Source organism: Anolis carolinensis, chromosome 4 (assembly GCF_035594765.1).
Source record: "Anolis carolinensis isolate JA03-04 chromosome 4, rAnoCar3.1.pri, whole genome shotgun sequence".
Taxonomy (NCBI): Eukaryota; Metazoa; Chordata; class Lepidosauria; order Squamata; family Dactyloidae; genus Anolis; species Anolis carolinensis.
This window is the reverse complement of record NC_085844.1, coordinates 104,607,229-104,621,036: the sequence shown is the minus strand read 5'-3', so window position 1 is coordinate 104,621,036 and position 13,808 is coordinate 104,607,229. Positions and strand designations below refer to the sequence as shown.

General features: G+C 39.3%; 1 protein-coding gene across 4 annotated transcripts in view; it reads left to right on the top strand.

The window, feature by feature from the left end:
• Window positions 1-13,808, top strand: part of cdh18 (cadherin 18) — an 854,880-nt gene that overhangs the window by 678,573 nt on the left and 162,499 nt on the right. For 3 of the 4 annotated variants that reach the window (XM_062977606.1, XM_008114216.3, XM_008114218.2), the window contains one exon: window positions 10,080-10,199. In XM_062977606.1, the coding sequence (XP_062833676.1) occupies window positions 10,080-10,199 (120 nt within the window). Of the gene's footprint in view, window positions 1-4,610; window positions 5,627-10,079; window positions 10,200-13,808 lie in introns of those variants that run through there. The other variant, XM_016994918.2, reaches the window with a different exon arrangement.

Here is a 13,808-nt window from a genome sequence, read left to right as displayed (position 1 = left end):
CTACTTTTCATTACATGGCTGGGGCAAGTAACCATGATCATTTGGATTGCCCTTTAGATGCTGGACCAGCGGTGGTCTATGGAGGTAGTCTCAGGGTGTACACTGAACTGATATAACTGGCTTCATTTATCCATGATTTCACTTATTCATTTAGGGCCTTCTGTGCAAGCTACACACTCTTCGCAGTACATCTGTCATTTGTCCATTGAAAATAATAGAGCTCGTTATTACTGTATTCACACTTTTGTACACGAGATCTGGCAACATATACTATTTAGATATGAGGGTTGTGCTGTACGTTTATTCTGTTTTAAATTGGAATCTAATTTGTCATGTCTCTCCCTTTTTTGACTTAAATGTTCATAATCTTCAGTATGAGATGTGTACATGTGCATGTAAAACATACACATAGGCATAGAATATCCATCTAATGGATATTTAGGGAGAGCATTTTAAAGATATTAATTAAGTTTAGGTATTATATTATTCACATTAAGGTAAAGGTAAAGGTTTCCCCTGACATTAAGTCCAGTCATGTCTGACTCTGGGGGTTGGTGCTCATCTCCATTTCTAAGCCGAAGAGCTGGCATTGTCCGTAGACACCTCCAAGGTCATGTGGCCAGCATGACTGCATTGAGTGCCGTTACCTTCCCGCTGGAGCGGTATCTATTGATCTACTCACATTTGCATGTTTTTGAACTGCTAGTTTGGGAGGAGCTGGAGCTAACAGCGGGCGCTCATTCCGCTCCCGGGATTTGAACCTGGGACCTTTTGGTTCGCAAGTTCAGCAGCTCAGTGCTTTAACACACTTCGCTACCGGGGGTCCTCATTATTCACATTACCACATAGTAAAAATTATTCACATTACCACATAGTAAAAATGCTTATAAAAAGTATTCAAGTGAGTGTTTTCTCTGTGATTCTATTTGAAAACTGTCAGGACCTAGGACACTGTTAACCAAGCACATAGTTGCTGGCAGTTATTTACCCATTTAAACTGAATGTTTATCTATCTACCATGCAAGCTCCATGAGAGCATATGGTTGGAGTTGGTTCATGAATTGCATCTCTCTGCAAGGTAGCTTGTATGCTGGGCTATTGCATGAGAAGAGAGAATGGTCCCCATAAAACCAATTCCTGAAATTCTTCAATTTATTTTCTGTTCTTTTCAAAAATTATATTTCAGTGCTTATGACTAGGAAAGCATACATGTATAAAAATAGATACTGTCTCCCTTAAGTGAGATGTCCAGGGAAGGTGTCATTTCAATGCCCTGCCAAATAGTTCTTTACTTCTCCTGCATAATTTGCCAGACCTGAATAAATGATGCAAAGTGATTTTACACATTGCAGAAGAAATGATGTACGGTATGTGAAATTATGCAAATCTGTTCCAATTACCTAAAATATAAAAAAAGCTCTGGAATCTTTCTGCTGTAAAATTTGAATGGTGTGGGTACAGAATTTCAAACAGCCTGCTATTCATCACAGCTTAAAATGTTATGTAGAATCATAAAATCATGGAAACTTTGGAGTGAACTATGACTTCAGGCACTTGCAGTCAGTCTAGAGACAAGGAATGGCACATACCTTGCCCCATCAATTTGATGTTTGCGGTGCCCACTGGGCAAGGACATGGCACTGGACACTGCTTGGTGCCTGGAGTGATGATATTCAGTGCAATGAGATCATCGGAAAAGGGCAACCTGAAAGAAAGAAGGGTTCTAGGCGCCAGACAGTGTCCAGTGTGGTTTTCTTGCCTGGTGGGCATTGCAAACACTAGATCAACAAGAGCAAGGTAAAGTTCATGGTCAAGCAGTGCCCAACGAATCCTGGTGCTGCTCAGCTATGCAGCTGCCATCTAGCCAGGCTTGCTTGGATATATGTATTGTTCAGCATTCATTTATTTATTTATTTAATTATCTTTTCCAGAATTTTGCCTCATGTCGATACCAGGCAGAATTCTGGAAAAGATAATTAAGGAAGTTGTCTGCAAACACTTAGAAACAACTGCGGTCATTGCTAATAGTCAACACGGATTTACCAAAAACAAATCATGCCAGACTAATCTGATCTCTTTATTGATAAAGTTACAAGCTGGGTAGATGCGGGGAATGCTGTGGATGTAGCATATCTGGATTTCAGTAAGGCCTTCAACAAGGTCCCCCATGACCATCTGGCAAATAAGTTTGTCAAATGTGGGCTAGGTAAAACTACGGTTAGGTGGATCTGTAATTGGTTAAGTGAACGAACCCAAAGGGTGCTCACCAATGTGTCGTCTTCATCTTGGAAAGAAGTAACGAGTGGAGTGCTGCAGGGTTCCGTCCTGGGCCCGGTTCTGTTCAACATCTTTATTAACGACTTAGACGAAGGGTTAGAAGGCATGATCATCAAGTTTGCAGATGACACCAAACTGGGAGGGATAGCTAACACTGCAGAAGACAGGAGCAGAATTCAAAATGATCTTAACAGATTAGAGAGATGGGCCGAAACTAACAAAATGAAGTTCAACAGGGACAAATGCAAGATACTTCACTTCGGCAGAAAAAAATGGAATGCAAAGATACAGAATGGGGGACGCCTGGCTCGACAGCAGTACATGTGAAAAAGATCTTGGAGTCCTTGTGGACAACAAGTTAAACATGAGCCTACAATGTGATGCGGCGGCAAAAAAAGCCAACGGGATTCTGGCCTGCATCAATAGGGGTATAGCGTCTAGATCCAGGGAAGTCATGCTCCCTCTCTATTCTGCCTTGGTCAGACCACACCTGGAATACTGTGTCCAATTCTGGGCACCACAGTTGAAGGGAGATGTTGACAAGCTGGAAAGCATCCAGAGGAGGGCAACTAAAATGATCAAGGGTCTGGAGAACAAACCCTATGAGGAGTGGCTTAAAGAGCTGGGTATGTTTAGCCTGCAAAAGAGAAGGCTGAGAGGAGATATGATAGCCATATACAAATATGTGAGGTCATAGGGAGGAGGGAGCAAGCTTGTTTTCTGCTGCACTGCAGACTAGGATGCGGAACAATGGCTTCAAACCAGAGGAAAGGAGATTCCACCTGAACATCAGGAAAAACTTTCTCACTGTGAGAGCTGTTCGGCAGTGGAACTCTCTCCCCCAGACTGTGGCGGAGGCTCTTTCTTTGGAGGCTTTTAAGCAGAGGCTGGATGAACATTTGTTGGGGGTGCTTTGAATGAGATTTTCCTGCTTCCTGCAGGGGGTTGGACTGGATGGCCCGTGAGGTTTCTTCCAACTCTATGATTCTATGATTCTATGACTCTATGATTTATTTATTTTTATCCTATCTTTCTCAACCCTGGAGGGGACTCAAGGTGGCCACCCCAGGGGGGATTCAAGCATTACTGATCCAGAGTACTTTTTAATAGAATAGGAATACTAAGACTGAAAGAACCTGTCCTGACCCTGATAAGTGGGCCAGAAGGCAGAGGATAGAACTCTCATCATGAAAGTTATGTTTATGTGATCAACGATTACAATCCTACATAAATTTACCAGTAAAGAAGTCACATTGAATTCTTTGGGATTCACTTCTGAGACGTGCATGTTTTTTTTTTAAAAAAATCTACTATCTATCTATTTTAAAAAGGGAGGAGTCTATTTATCAATGTCATGTCTTTTAATTGTACATTGGGAAAGTGCTGACAAATGCTGGTCAGAACCTAAAAGTTCATATGCAGTTTTCTACCATTGCAACATTCCTAGCATGAAACTGGGTCCTCACCTGTAATGTACATGATGTGGTAGAGGATCTCCCCGCCCGCCTCCCCAGTCCTTCTCTTTCCTATTGTTGGTATATTTACAAGTTACTTTTTACTTATGGTGACACTGAGGCAACTCTATCGCAGTGGGGGGGGGGGGGGGTAGGGGGGAAAGTGACATGGCCTATTTTTCAGGCTTTCAGAGTGAGTATCCTAGGGTCACCCAATTTAACCATAACTACAGCTGTAATTAATAGTTTTGTGGTTTTCTCATATTTCTTTCTGGCAGTAACTCCATGAGAAAGTATAATAGAGCCACTGTTCAGGCTAAATCCTTGCAACACATCTTATTATTCATACAGGGTGAGCATCTCATGTCCAAAATGCTTGCAGCCGGAAACATTTTTAATCTCAGATTTTTTTCTGGATTTTGGAATAGCAGTATTTGCATATACATATATAATGAGATATCTTGCAGAAAGGACCCAAGTCTAAATAGGCAGTTCATATATCGTAAGCATCTTATACACACAGCTTAAAGGTAAATTTATATACCATTTGTAATAATGTTCTGCCTGAAACAAAGTTTGTGTACATCGGACCATCAGAAAGCAAAGGTGTTACTGTCTCAGCCACCTATTTTTTTTTCAGATTTTGGAGAATTTCAGATTTTGGAATTCTAGGAATGCTGAACCAGTGTCAATTTTCTCCAGCCTGCCCCCTCTGGAAATGTCTCAACTCCCCTCACTCCCAGCCAGTGGAAGATACAATCCAATTCATGCGAATGGCATTAGATACGGGAAGTTTGTTTTTAATATTTGGTTGTAATTTGCTTTTTAATTTGAATTGACATTTTTAATATTGTTTTATTTTATTTTTAAAATTATTTTGGTTCCCACATGAAAGCAAAAAATTTTTATGTTTTAATAAATAAAACAAATAATAAATAATATCAGGCGAATCTAAATTGTGGATTAAATAATTACATTAATTTGGAAGCTGGGCAGATACTGTGTTTGGATAGGAGTGCCTTATAGCTGTTTGCTTATGTTTTTGATTGAAAGTGCTAGTGCTTTTTATGTAAAACTTTTGTGCTTGAAGCAGGTTTTTATGCATTTTGAAGTAAACATATTTTCCCCCCAGAAAATCCGTTAATATGATTCAGAGATAATGGATTCAAATACAAAAATGTGGCTATCATGTTTTAATGAGAAAATATTATAGATTCATATAGAAAATGAATATTATAGAAAATATTATCACCTACTCTTTCAGTATTATTTACTTGGTTATTTAAAAGAGGGGCAGAATATTGGGATGTAATATGCTCATTGATTTCTAGTTTGCGCTCCACAAGCATACAAACCATACTTATAAATACTCCAAAAATTGTGAAATTTACATTTCCCCACAGAATGCCAGTTTAAGAAATTTCTCAATTACATGCTGTTTATTTTTTGGAGTGAGCAAAAGTTGACTTTAAAAAGGAGAGAGAGAAGCTGTACCAGCTGATATTATTTTCAGAATACAGTTGGAGGTGGGGGTTGATTACTTAAGAGGTTTTCCCCCCATTATGTTCACTTCTTAAACTTCCTGTTCAACATTGATCCGCTGGAGATTTTAGCAATGCGCCAAAAGAATGGCAAGTCATGCATACAGATTTGCATTCTCAGCTGACATTTGCCTTTTTTTTTTTATTAAACTGCCTCATTAAACATTAAAGATTTGCCTGCAGAGATGTAGATTGAAAGGCTTTCCCTCTTTTTCTAGCTTTCCATCAGCATATAACTTTGCACATTTCCAGTGGTGAAGAAAGAAAAGGAATCAGAAAACAAAGTTGCAGAAATCTATAGTTATCTCCAATTTGCAATGAATCTGAAAAAGCAGGGATGAGATGGTATTTCAGGTCTGTGCCGTTTTTGCATGTATGTGTTTATCCTAAGGATGAATGAGACTTTCATTTAGTTAATATTTCAGAATGTTGGGGGGGGGGGAAGCTAATTGATTTGCTAAATTATTAATCTCTTGAATTTCCCCTAACATAGTTTAGCTCTGCAGATTTCCTGATTAACACTGACTTTAATCTTGCAGTTTAAGACATTTGATAGTTTAGGTTTTTAATGGGGGGACACTTTCTTCAAGATTCAGTTAGATGGGGAAGCCCCAGCAGGAGAAGGTTTTGAAAAAGAATTCAAGTCCCCAGGGCCAGATCAACTACATCCAAGAGTATTGAAGGAACTCGTGGAAGTTATTTCAGAACCACTGGCAATCATCTTTGAGAGTTCTTGGAGAATGGGAAAAGTCCCAGCAGACTGGAGGAAAGCAAATGTGGTCGCTATCTTCAAGAAGGGAAAAAAGGACGACTCAAAGAATTACTCTCTGTCACCCTCACGTCAATACCAGACAAGATTCTGGAAAATATCATTAAGGAAGTGGTCTGCAAACACTTAGAAAGGAATGCAGTCATCACTAATAGTCAACATGGATTTATGAAAAACAAGTCATGCCAGAGTAATATGATCTCTTTTTTTTTTCAATAGCGTTACAAGCTGGGTAGATGCAGATAATGCCGTAGATGTAGCATATCTGGATTTCAGTAAGGCCTTCGACAAGGTCTCCCATGACATTCTGGCAAACAAACTAGTCAAATGTGGGCTAGGCAAAACTACAGTTATGTGGATCTGTATTTGGTTAATTGAATGAATCCAAAGGGTGATTCTCCTCAATGCTCCATTTTCATCCTGGAAAGAAGTGACAAGTGGAGTGCCGCAGCGTTCTGTCCTGGGCCCGATTCTGTTCAACATCTTTATTAATGACTTAGATCAAGGGTTAGAAAGCATGATCATCAAGTTTGCAGATGATGCCGAATTGGGAGGGATAAGTAATACTCCTGAAGACTGGGGAAGAATTCAAAATGATCTTAACAGATTAGAGAGATGGGCCGAAACTAAAAAAAATGAAGTTGAACAGGGACAAATGCAAGATACTCCACTTATGCATAAAAAATGAAATGCAAAGATACAGCACGGGGAACGCCTGGTTGGACAGCAGTACGTGTGAAAAAGATCTTGGAGTCTCGTGGACAACAAGTTAAACATAAGCCAACAATGTGATGCAGTGGCTAAAAAAACCAAAGAGATTTTGGCCTGCATAAATAGGAGTGTAATGTCTAGATCCAGGGAAGTTGTGCTACCCCTTTATTCTGCCTTTATTCTGCTATTCTACACTGGAATACTGTGTCCAATTCTGGGCACTGCAATTGAAGGGAGATGTTGACAAGCTGGAATGTGTCCAGAGAAGGGTAACTAAAATGATCAAGGGTCTGTAGAACGAGCCCTATGAGGAGTGGCTTAAAGAGTTGGGCATGTTTAGCCTGCAGAAGAGAAGGCTGAGAAGAGATTTGATGGTCATGTAGAAATATGTGAGGGGAAGTCATAGGGAGGAGGGAGCAAGCTTGTTTTCTGCTGCCCTGGAGAGTAGGATGCGGAACAATAGCTTCAAACTACAGGAAAGGAGATTCCACCTGAACATTAGGAAGAACTTCTTCACTGTGAGAGCTGTTCAGCAATGGAACTCTCTGCCCCTGAGTGTGGTTGAGGCTCCTTCTTTAGCGGCTTTTAAGTGGAGGCTGGATGGCCATCCATCAGGGGTGCTTTGAATGTGATTTTCCTGCTTCTTGGCAGGGGGTTGGAGTGGATAGCCCGGTCTCTTCCAACTCTATGATTCTATGATACATAGAGAGGAAATGCATTATGTGGTTCTGTGCTGATGAGTTTGTTCTGATCTTCCTGATGCCTATGTGAGATGCAATAAAATATTGCATAGAATGGAGTGATGGAATGAGGGTGGAAATGCTCAACTCTTGCAAAGTATGCTTTTCCCCATTTTTGAATATTTTTTCCATCCCTATTCTTTTCTCTTTTTAAGGGGGAAAATACAAGATGCATGTAGTAATCTTACACAAAAAGGGATTCACTTTCAAAGCTATCTCCAGATAGCTTTGAAAGTGAATCTCTGCCATCTTAAATCATGTATCTGTACGATGTGGGTGCCAGCTTGGCTGCTGACTTAAAGTACTCATTGTGATACCATTGACATATTTTATTTCATCAACAAGTAGATGCCTTCCCCCTGACCAAGATAGAAATCTAAAACAGTATTATTGAAATAATAAGATAAAATGGTGTAAGGTATGTTTTCTAAATAATTCCAGCCAGACATTATGTATTAAACAAGCAAGCATTTTGTATTTTAATAGCTAAAATATTTTTTTTCAGAATGCATATCCAACACAGCCTTAAGTCCTTGACCTCGCCTTTTAGAAATTAACTATGCCGCCTATAATACCCAGTCTGTAGCTTTTAAAAGTGCATAAGGGGATAATTTGAAATGTTAATTATACACTAAATAATGTAAGCCTCTGTGCATCCAGGGAAGGTAGGGGGAAAGTATCTCTTTTTAAGATATGGCACTAGGCTAGCAAACATTAAAGATGTTTTTAAACCATTCATGGGGGAAATATAAAAACTGCACAACACATGTGCAACTTCTTGGGTGTGTTTAACTAGAGTTTTGAATTCTGGGTATTGGTATGCAAAGTATTTTCTACTGCAGTTTACTGTGTGTGTTTCAGATGTTAATCTATGGACCTTCTTATCCTGGTACAAGGTTTCAGTCAAGGTTCCCAAGTTCCAAAATGATACATATATTATTTGTATTAGGTGAAGGTTTTCCACTGATGTTAAGTCCAGTCATGTCTGACTCTGGGGGTTGGTGCTCATCTCCATTTCTAAGCCGAAGAGCTGGCGTTGTCCGTAGACACCTCCAAAGTAATGTGGCCGGCATGACTGCATGGAGCGCCATTACCTTCCTTCCGGAGTGGTACCTATTGATCTACTCACATTGGCATGTTTTTGAACAGCTAGGTTGGCAGAAGCTGGAACTAACAGCGGGCGCTCACTCCGCACCCAGGATTTGAACCTGTGACGTTTCGGTCTGCAAGTTCAGCAGCTCAGTGCTTTAACACACTTCACCACCGGGGTTCCTCTATTTGTATTAAAATTAGTATTATTTCTAATGGCTTCAGTTTGTTTCTTTAGTTGTAACTATACCTGAAGTGTTGAATGTATTTTAATCTGTAATGTATTCTGTTATGGCAGTGGTTCTCCAGATGTTTCGGCCTTCAACTCCCAGAAATCCCAACAGCTGATATACTGGCTAGGATTTCTGGGAGTTGTAGGCCAAAACATCTGGGGACCCACAGATTGAGAACCACTGTGTTATAGTCTTAACTGCTTTATTATGTTTCAATTGTTTGTTTGTTTTTTATTATGCCTACTTCTTTTATTCCAATGTATCTTGTATGCTTTATACCTTGGTCTTAGTTGCTTTGAATCCCCGATGGGGGAGAAAAGCAACATAATAATAATAATAATAACAACAACAACAACAACAACAACAACAAAAACAAAAACAACAGGAAAAACTCAGCCGCTATTAGGACCTCAAGATTGCACTTCAAAGACTCTGGCAGAAACCAGTGCAGGTGGTCCTGGTGATGATGGGCACACTAGGTGCCGGGCCAAAAGATCTCAGCCAGCATTTGGAAACAATAGACATTGACAAAATTACAATCTGCCAACTGCAAAAGGCCACCCTACTGGGATCTGCACGCATCATCCAAAAATACATCACACAGTCCTAGACACTTGGGAAGTGTTAGACTTGTGATTTTGTGAAATGAAATCCAGCATATCTATCTTGTTTGCTGTGTCATAATATAATAATAATAATAATAATAATAATAATAATAATAATAATAATAATAACAACAACAACAACAACAACAACAACAACAACCCACTTTTTCCCCAGGATTGGTACCTAAAGTGGTTCACAACCTTTAAAAAAATCCTACAAAATATAAATATTAAAATAGAATTAAATATTACAATTATTAAAACAGTTACTCAAATGAAAAAACAAAGTCCTGTTGAAAATAATTCCTAATACCACACAGCAGGCACCGGCCTGCCTTAATGAAAGTTTTTTTTTCCTGCTGCCATAAGGACAGCAAGGGGGGGGGGGATTCTGGCTGTACTGCGCAGGGAGTTCCAGAGTTGAGAGGCAGCCACCGAGAAAGCCCTCTCTTGCATTCCTGCCAATCGTGCTTGCAATGGTAGTGAGACTGACAAAAGGACCTCTCCTGTGGATTTGAGTGTGGACAGGTTCATATAAGGAGATGTGATCTGCCAAATATGTCCATACAGTAGGTCCTTGATATCCACTGAGGTTTAGTTCCAGGATCTCTCATAGGATGTTAACATATGTAAAATAACCCATCTTTTTAAATATTACAGGTACCTCAGTTCTTCAAGTGACAGCTACAGATGCAGATGATCCCACCTATGGAAACAGTGCCCGGGTGGTATACAGTATTCTTCAGGGACAGCCATATTTCTCTGTTGACCCTAAAACAGGTGAGTTCATTTTTTCACTGTGTTTGACAAACTAATATCTTACTACTAGATGGAAAAAAACTTTCCCATTTTCTATCATCATTAACCTGATCAACATATTTAGCTAGGAGTAAGACATTTGGGGTCTTGAAGATATGAGATTTTGCTGCCACAATTAAACTAGCCAGTTATACAAGAGCAAATGGGAAATGGTAGGAAATATAATTATGTTTAACTGATCAACTTAATTTTTGTTTTTCAGTGTGATAAGCTTATTCACTGACATTGTTGTATGTGTACAGGACTGAAACTGTAAACAACGAAAAATGGGGTTGGTATGATGTGCTCAATGCATGTAGCCATATGATGCTACATTCTAAGGTCTTAATCCAATGTGTTTGTACCTGGCCATTGACATGATAGAATTTCCTTGCTCTCATTTTTTTCTGAAACCCTCCATCATGTCTAAACTTGCTCCAGAAAGTTTCCAAGAGATCTGGGACAACTTGAAGTGGAGCTGTGGCCACATGAAGTGGCGCAGGGATGGAGGAGAAATCTTCCCTTGGAGGTTTCTTTATTATGAATTTATTTAGCAGGCCTGTTAGAGCCTGACTTTCACAAGTCAAGACCCTGTCTATTGTGGATTGTATTTTGGAAAGAAACTCTTTGGATCTGTTTGAAATGTATATATGTGGTGTTATAATGGGAATTTTGATCCCACTTGGAATGACTCTCATTGAAATGAACAGTTCTATGATCCCCTTGCATCATAAACAAAATATTCACACACAATCCTTTTTTCAAACCAGCTTAGGAGGTAGAGAGTCATTCCAAACCCTTAATACTTGGTAGCAGATGGAAATGGTTTCAGTCAAAGGCTTCTCTCATCTGGGATGCCAGTAATTAGCATAACCACACAGAGATTTAAAATTGCAAAGAAATACAAAGCAATGTACAACAATTCATTTATTTATTTATTTGCAGTATTTATATTCTGCCCTTCTCACCCCAAGGGGACTCAGGGAGAATCACAATGCACATATACATGGCAAACATTCAATGGCATTAGACATACGACATATCGACAGACACAGAGGCAATTTAACATTTCCAGCTTCTGGCTTCATGAGAGTATACTCGATTCTGGCCACAGTGGGAGCTGCGACTTCATCAACTATTTGTGACACCGAGTCCTTGTTGGAGTACTTCCTCACTCCTTTCCGCACGCTGCTGGAAGTTTTTATGGTGTTGTAAATTAGTTATATTAGCTTCCCTGCATAAAACGGTACCTAAATTTTCTACTCTTCAGATGCAACTGTCTTTTGAGCTGCTTAGGTCAACAGTGAGCTAGGCTATTAAATGGTCAGTAGCTCTATCTGACTCGGGCTTCGATATATAATTTGGGAGTATAACTGGGAGTATAGGTGCTAATGTTGAGAGCAAAAATATATTTTATATTTCAATGTGATTTTTTTCTCCATAAATTCCAGACAATTGCTTACGTGCACCATGGACAATGTGATAAAGAGGCATTTATTGTTTATCGACTATGTCAGTTCCAGTCTCAATTCTACAGATCTTGTAACTCTTAAATGTAGAAGTATAAGGACTTTGTATGCAAGCTTAAGAAGATTATTGTACACCAGTATTATAACAAAACAAAAACATGTATTTTGCTGAACAAATATCACAGATACATTTGAGTTCTGTTTATTTTTGCCGGGGGGGGGGGGGGGGAACAGTTGAATTTCCAATATTTTTAATAAAGACATGTGAAGCATTAATCAAAAACCTTCCCTGCTTATTTAGACAGAGAGGACTCACAATTTGTGATCAATACAGCCTTCCTTTGAACATCAGAAAGTTCTCTGCTGTTTGATTATGGCCGTTTTATAGTGATAAAAATGTTGTATTCATCTTTTTCTTCTGAAATATGAAATTGTATCATCAAAATAATACTGGGCTTACAGCTCCATGCAAAAATGAATGCAACTGTTCTTTCTGATGGAAAAAATAGTTCTGAAGTTATATGTAGAAAGTATTTATAGCATGTTCCTTTTAAATGTTTCTGCAGAAGATACAATATGGTATTGTGGCTTGTGTTTCAGTTGATTCCACTGATATATAAAGTAACTAACTGTGCCCGGCCACACGTTGCTGTGGCGTTGTCTGGTGGTGTTGGTGAGAAATTGTTGAGGTAGTGGTGGTACTGAATGTCTGTTGTATGGTTGTCTTTATGTTTAGTATGCATTTGGTTGTTTGTGTACAGTGAAAGTGGTGAGGGTAGAGGGGATCTATGTCCCTGTGTAGTATTGTATAGTATTTATACATTGTCCATGTGTTGTGAATGCTTGGATTGTGTCCTGCTGCATAGTAGAAAGGGTTGGGCTGGATGACCCTTAGGGGTCTCTCCAAACTCTTGGATTCTATGCTTCTGTCATCATCATCATCATCATCATCATCATCATCATCATCATCATCATTATGTAGAGGCTGGATGGCCATCTGTCAGGAGTGCTTGGATTGTGTCCTCCTGCATGGTAGAAGGAAGTTGATCTGGATGATCCTTAGGGGTCACTCCAAACCTTAGGATTGTATGATGATATTATTATTATTATTATTATTATTAGTAGTAGTAGTAGTAGTAGTAGTAGTATTGAGAGGCTGGGTGGCCATCTGTTGGGAGTGCTTGGCTTGTGTCCTGCATGGCAGAATTGGGTTGGGCTGGATGGCCTTTAGGGGTGTCTCCTGAACTGGATGATCCTTAGGGGTGTCTCCTAACCTTATGATTGTATGATCTTATTATTATTATTATTATTATTATTATTATTATTATTATTATTATTATTGAGAGGCTGAGTGGCCATCTGTTGGGTGTGCTTGGATTGTGTCCTCCATGGCAGAATTGGGTTGGAATGGATTACCACAGTAATTATTTCATATTACAGTAGAATCTCACTTATCCAACATTCGCTTATCCAGTGTTAAGGGGAATGCCTAGACTTGCCCATTTATATTAATTAATTTTTTTTTTTCCTGACATGGGAACCAAGATGGTTGATGTAAAACTCTCATTGATAATTCAAATCTCCTTTGATGTGAACTACAGATTTCCAGAAGCAAAGTAGACTGATTCTATAGTGGACTGATCCCATAGATCCTGGACTATGACTTAGACTTGGGCAATTTTTAAGGGATGTTTTTGTAATTGATGTTTTAATTATCTGTTTTAATTGTAATTGTTTTATAACTGTTTGTTTTTGGCATCTAATGACTGCCGGTTGTGAAGCTGCCCTGAGTCCCCACCCGGGATGGGGGGGGGGGTTTGAGAAGGACGGGATACAAATGTATGAAATAAATGAATAAATAAATAAATTGTATTGCTCAGGTTTCACACTATAAGAATCAGACAGCTATCACAATACACCTGCTAGTGAGGACTGGTTGTTTTTGTTGCTGCTGTTGCATCTTTCAGTTGTTTCCAACTTATAGTGACACTAAAGTGAACCTATAACAATGTTTTCTGTGGCTGCTGTATGTCTCACCCAAGGCCACCCAGTGAATTTCCATTGCTAAGTAGAGATGTGGACCTTGGTCATAGTCTGGCACTTAAACCACTAGACAACACTT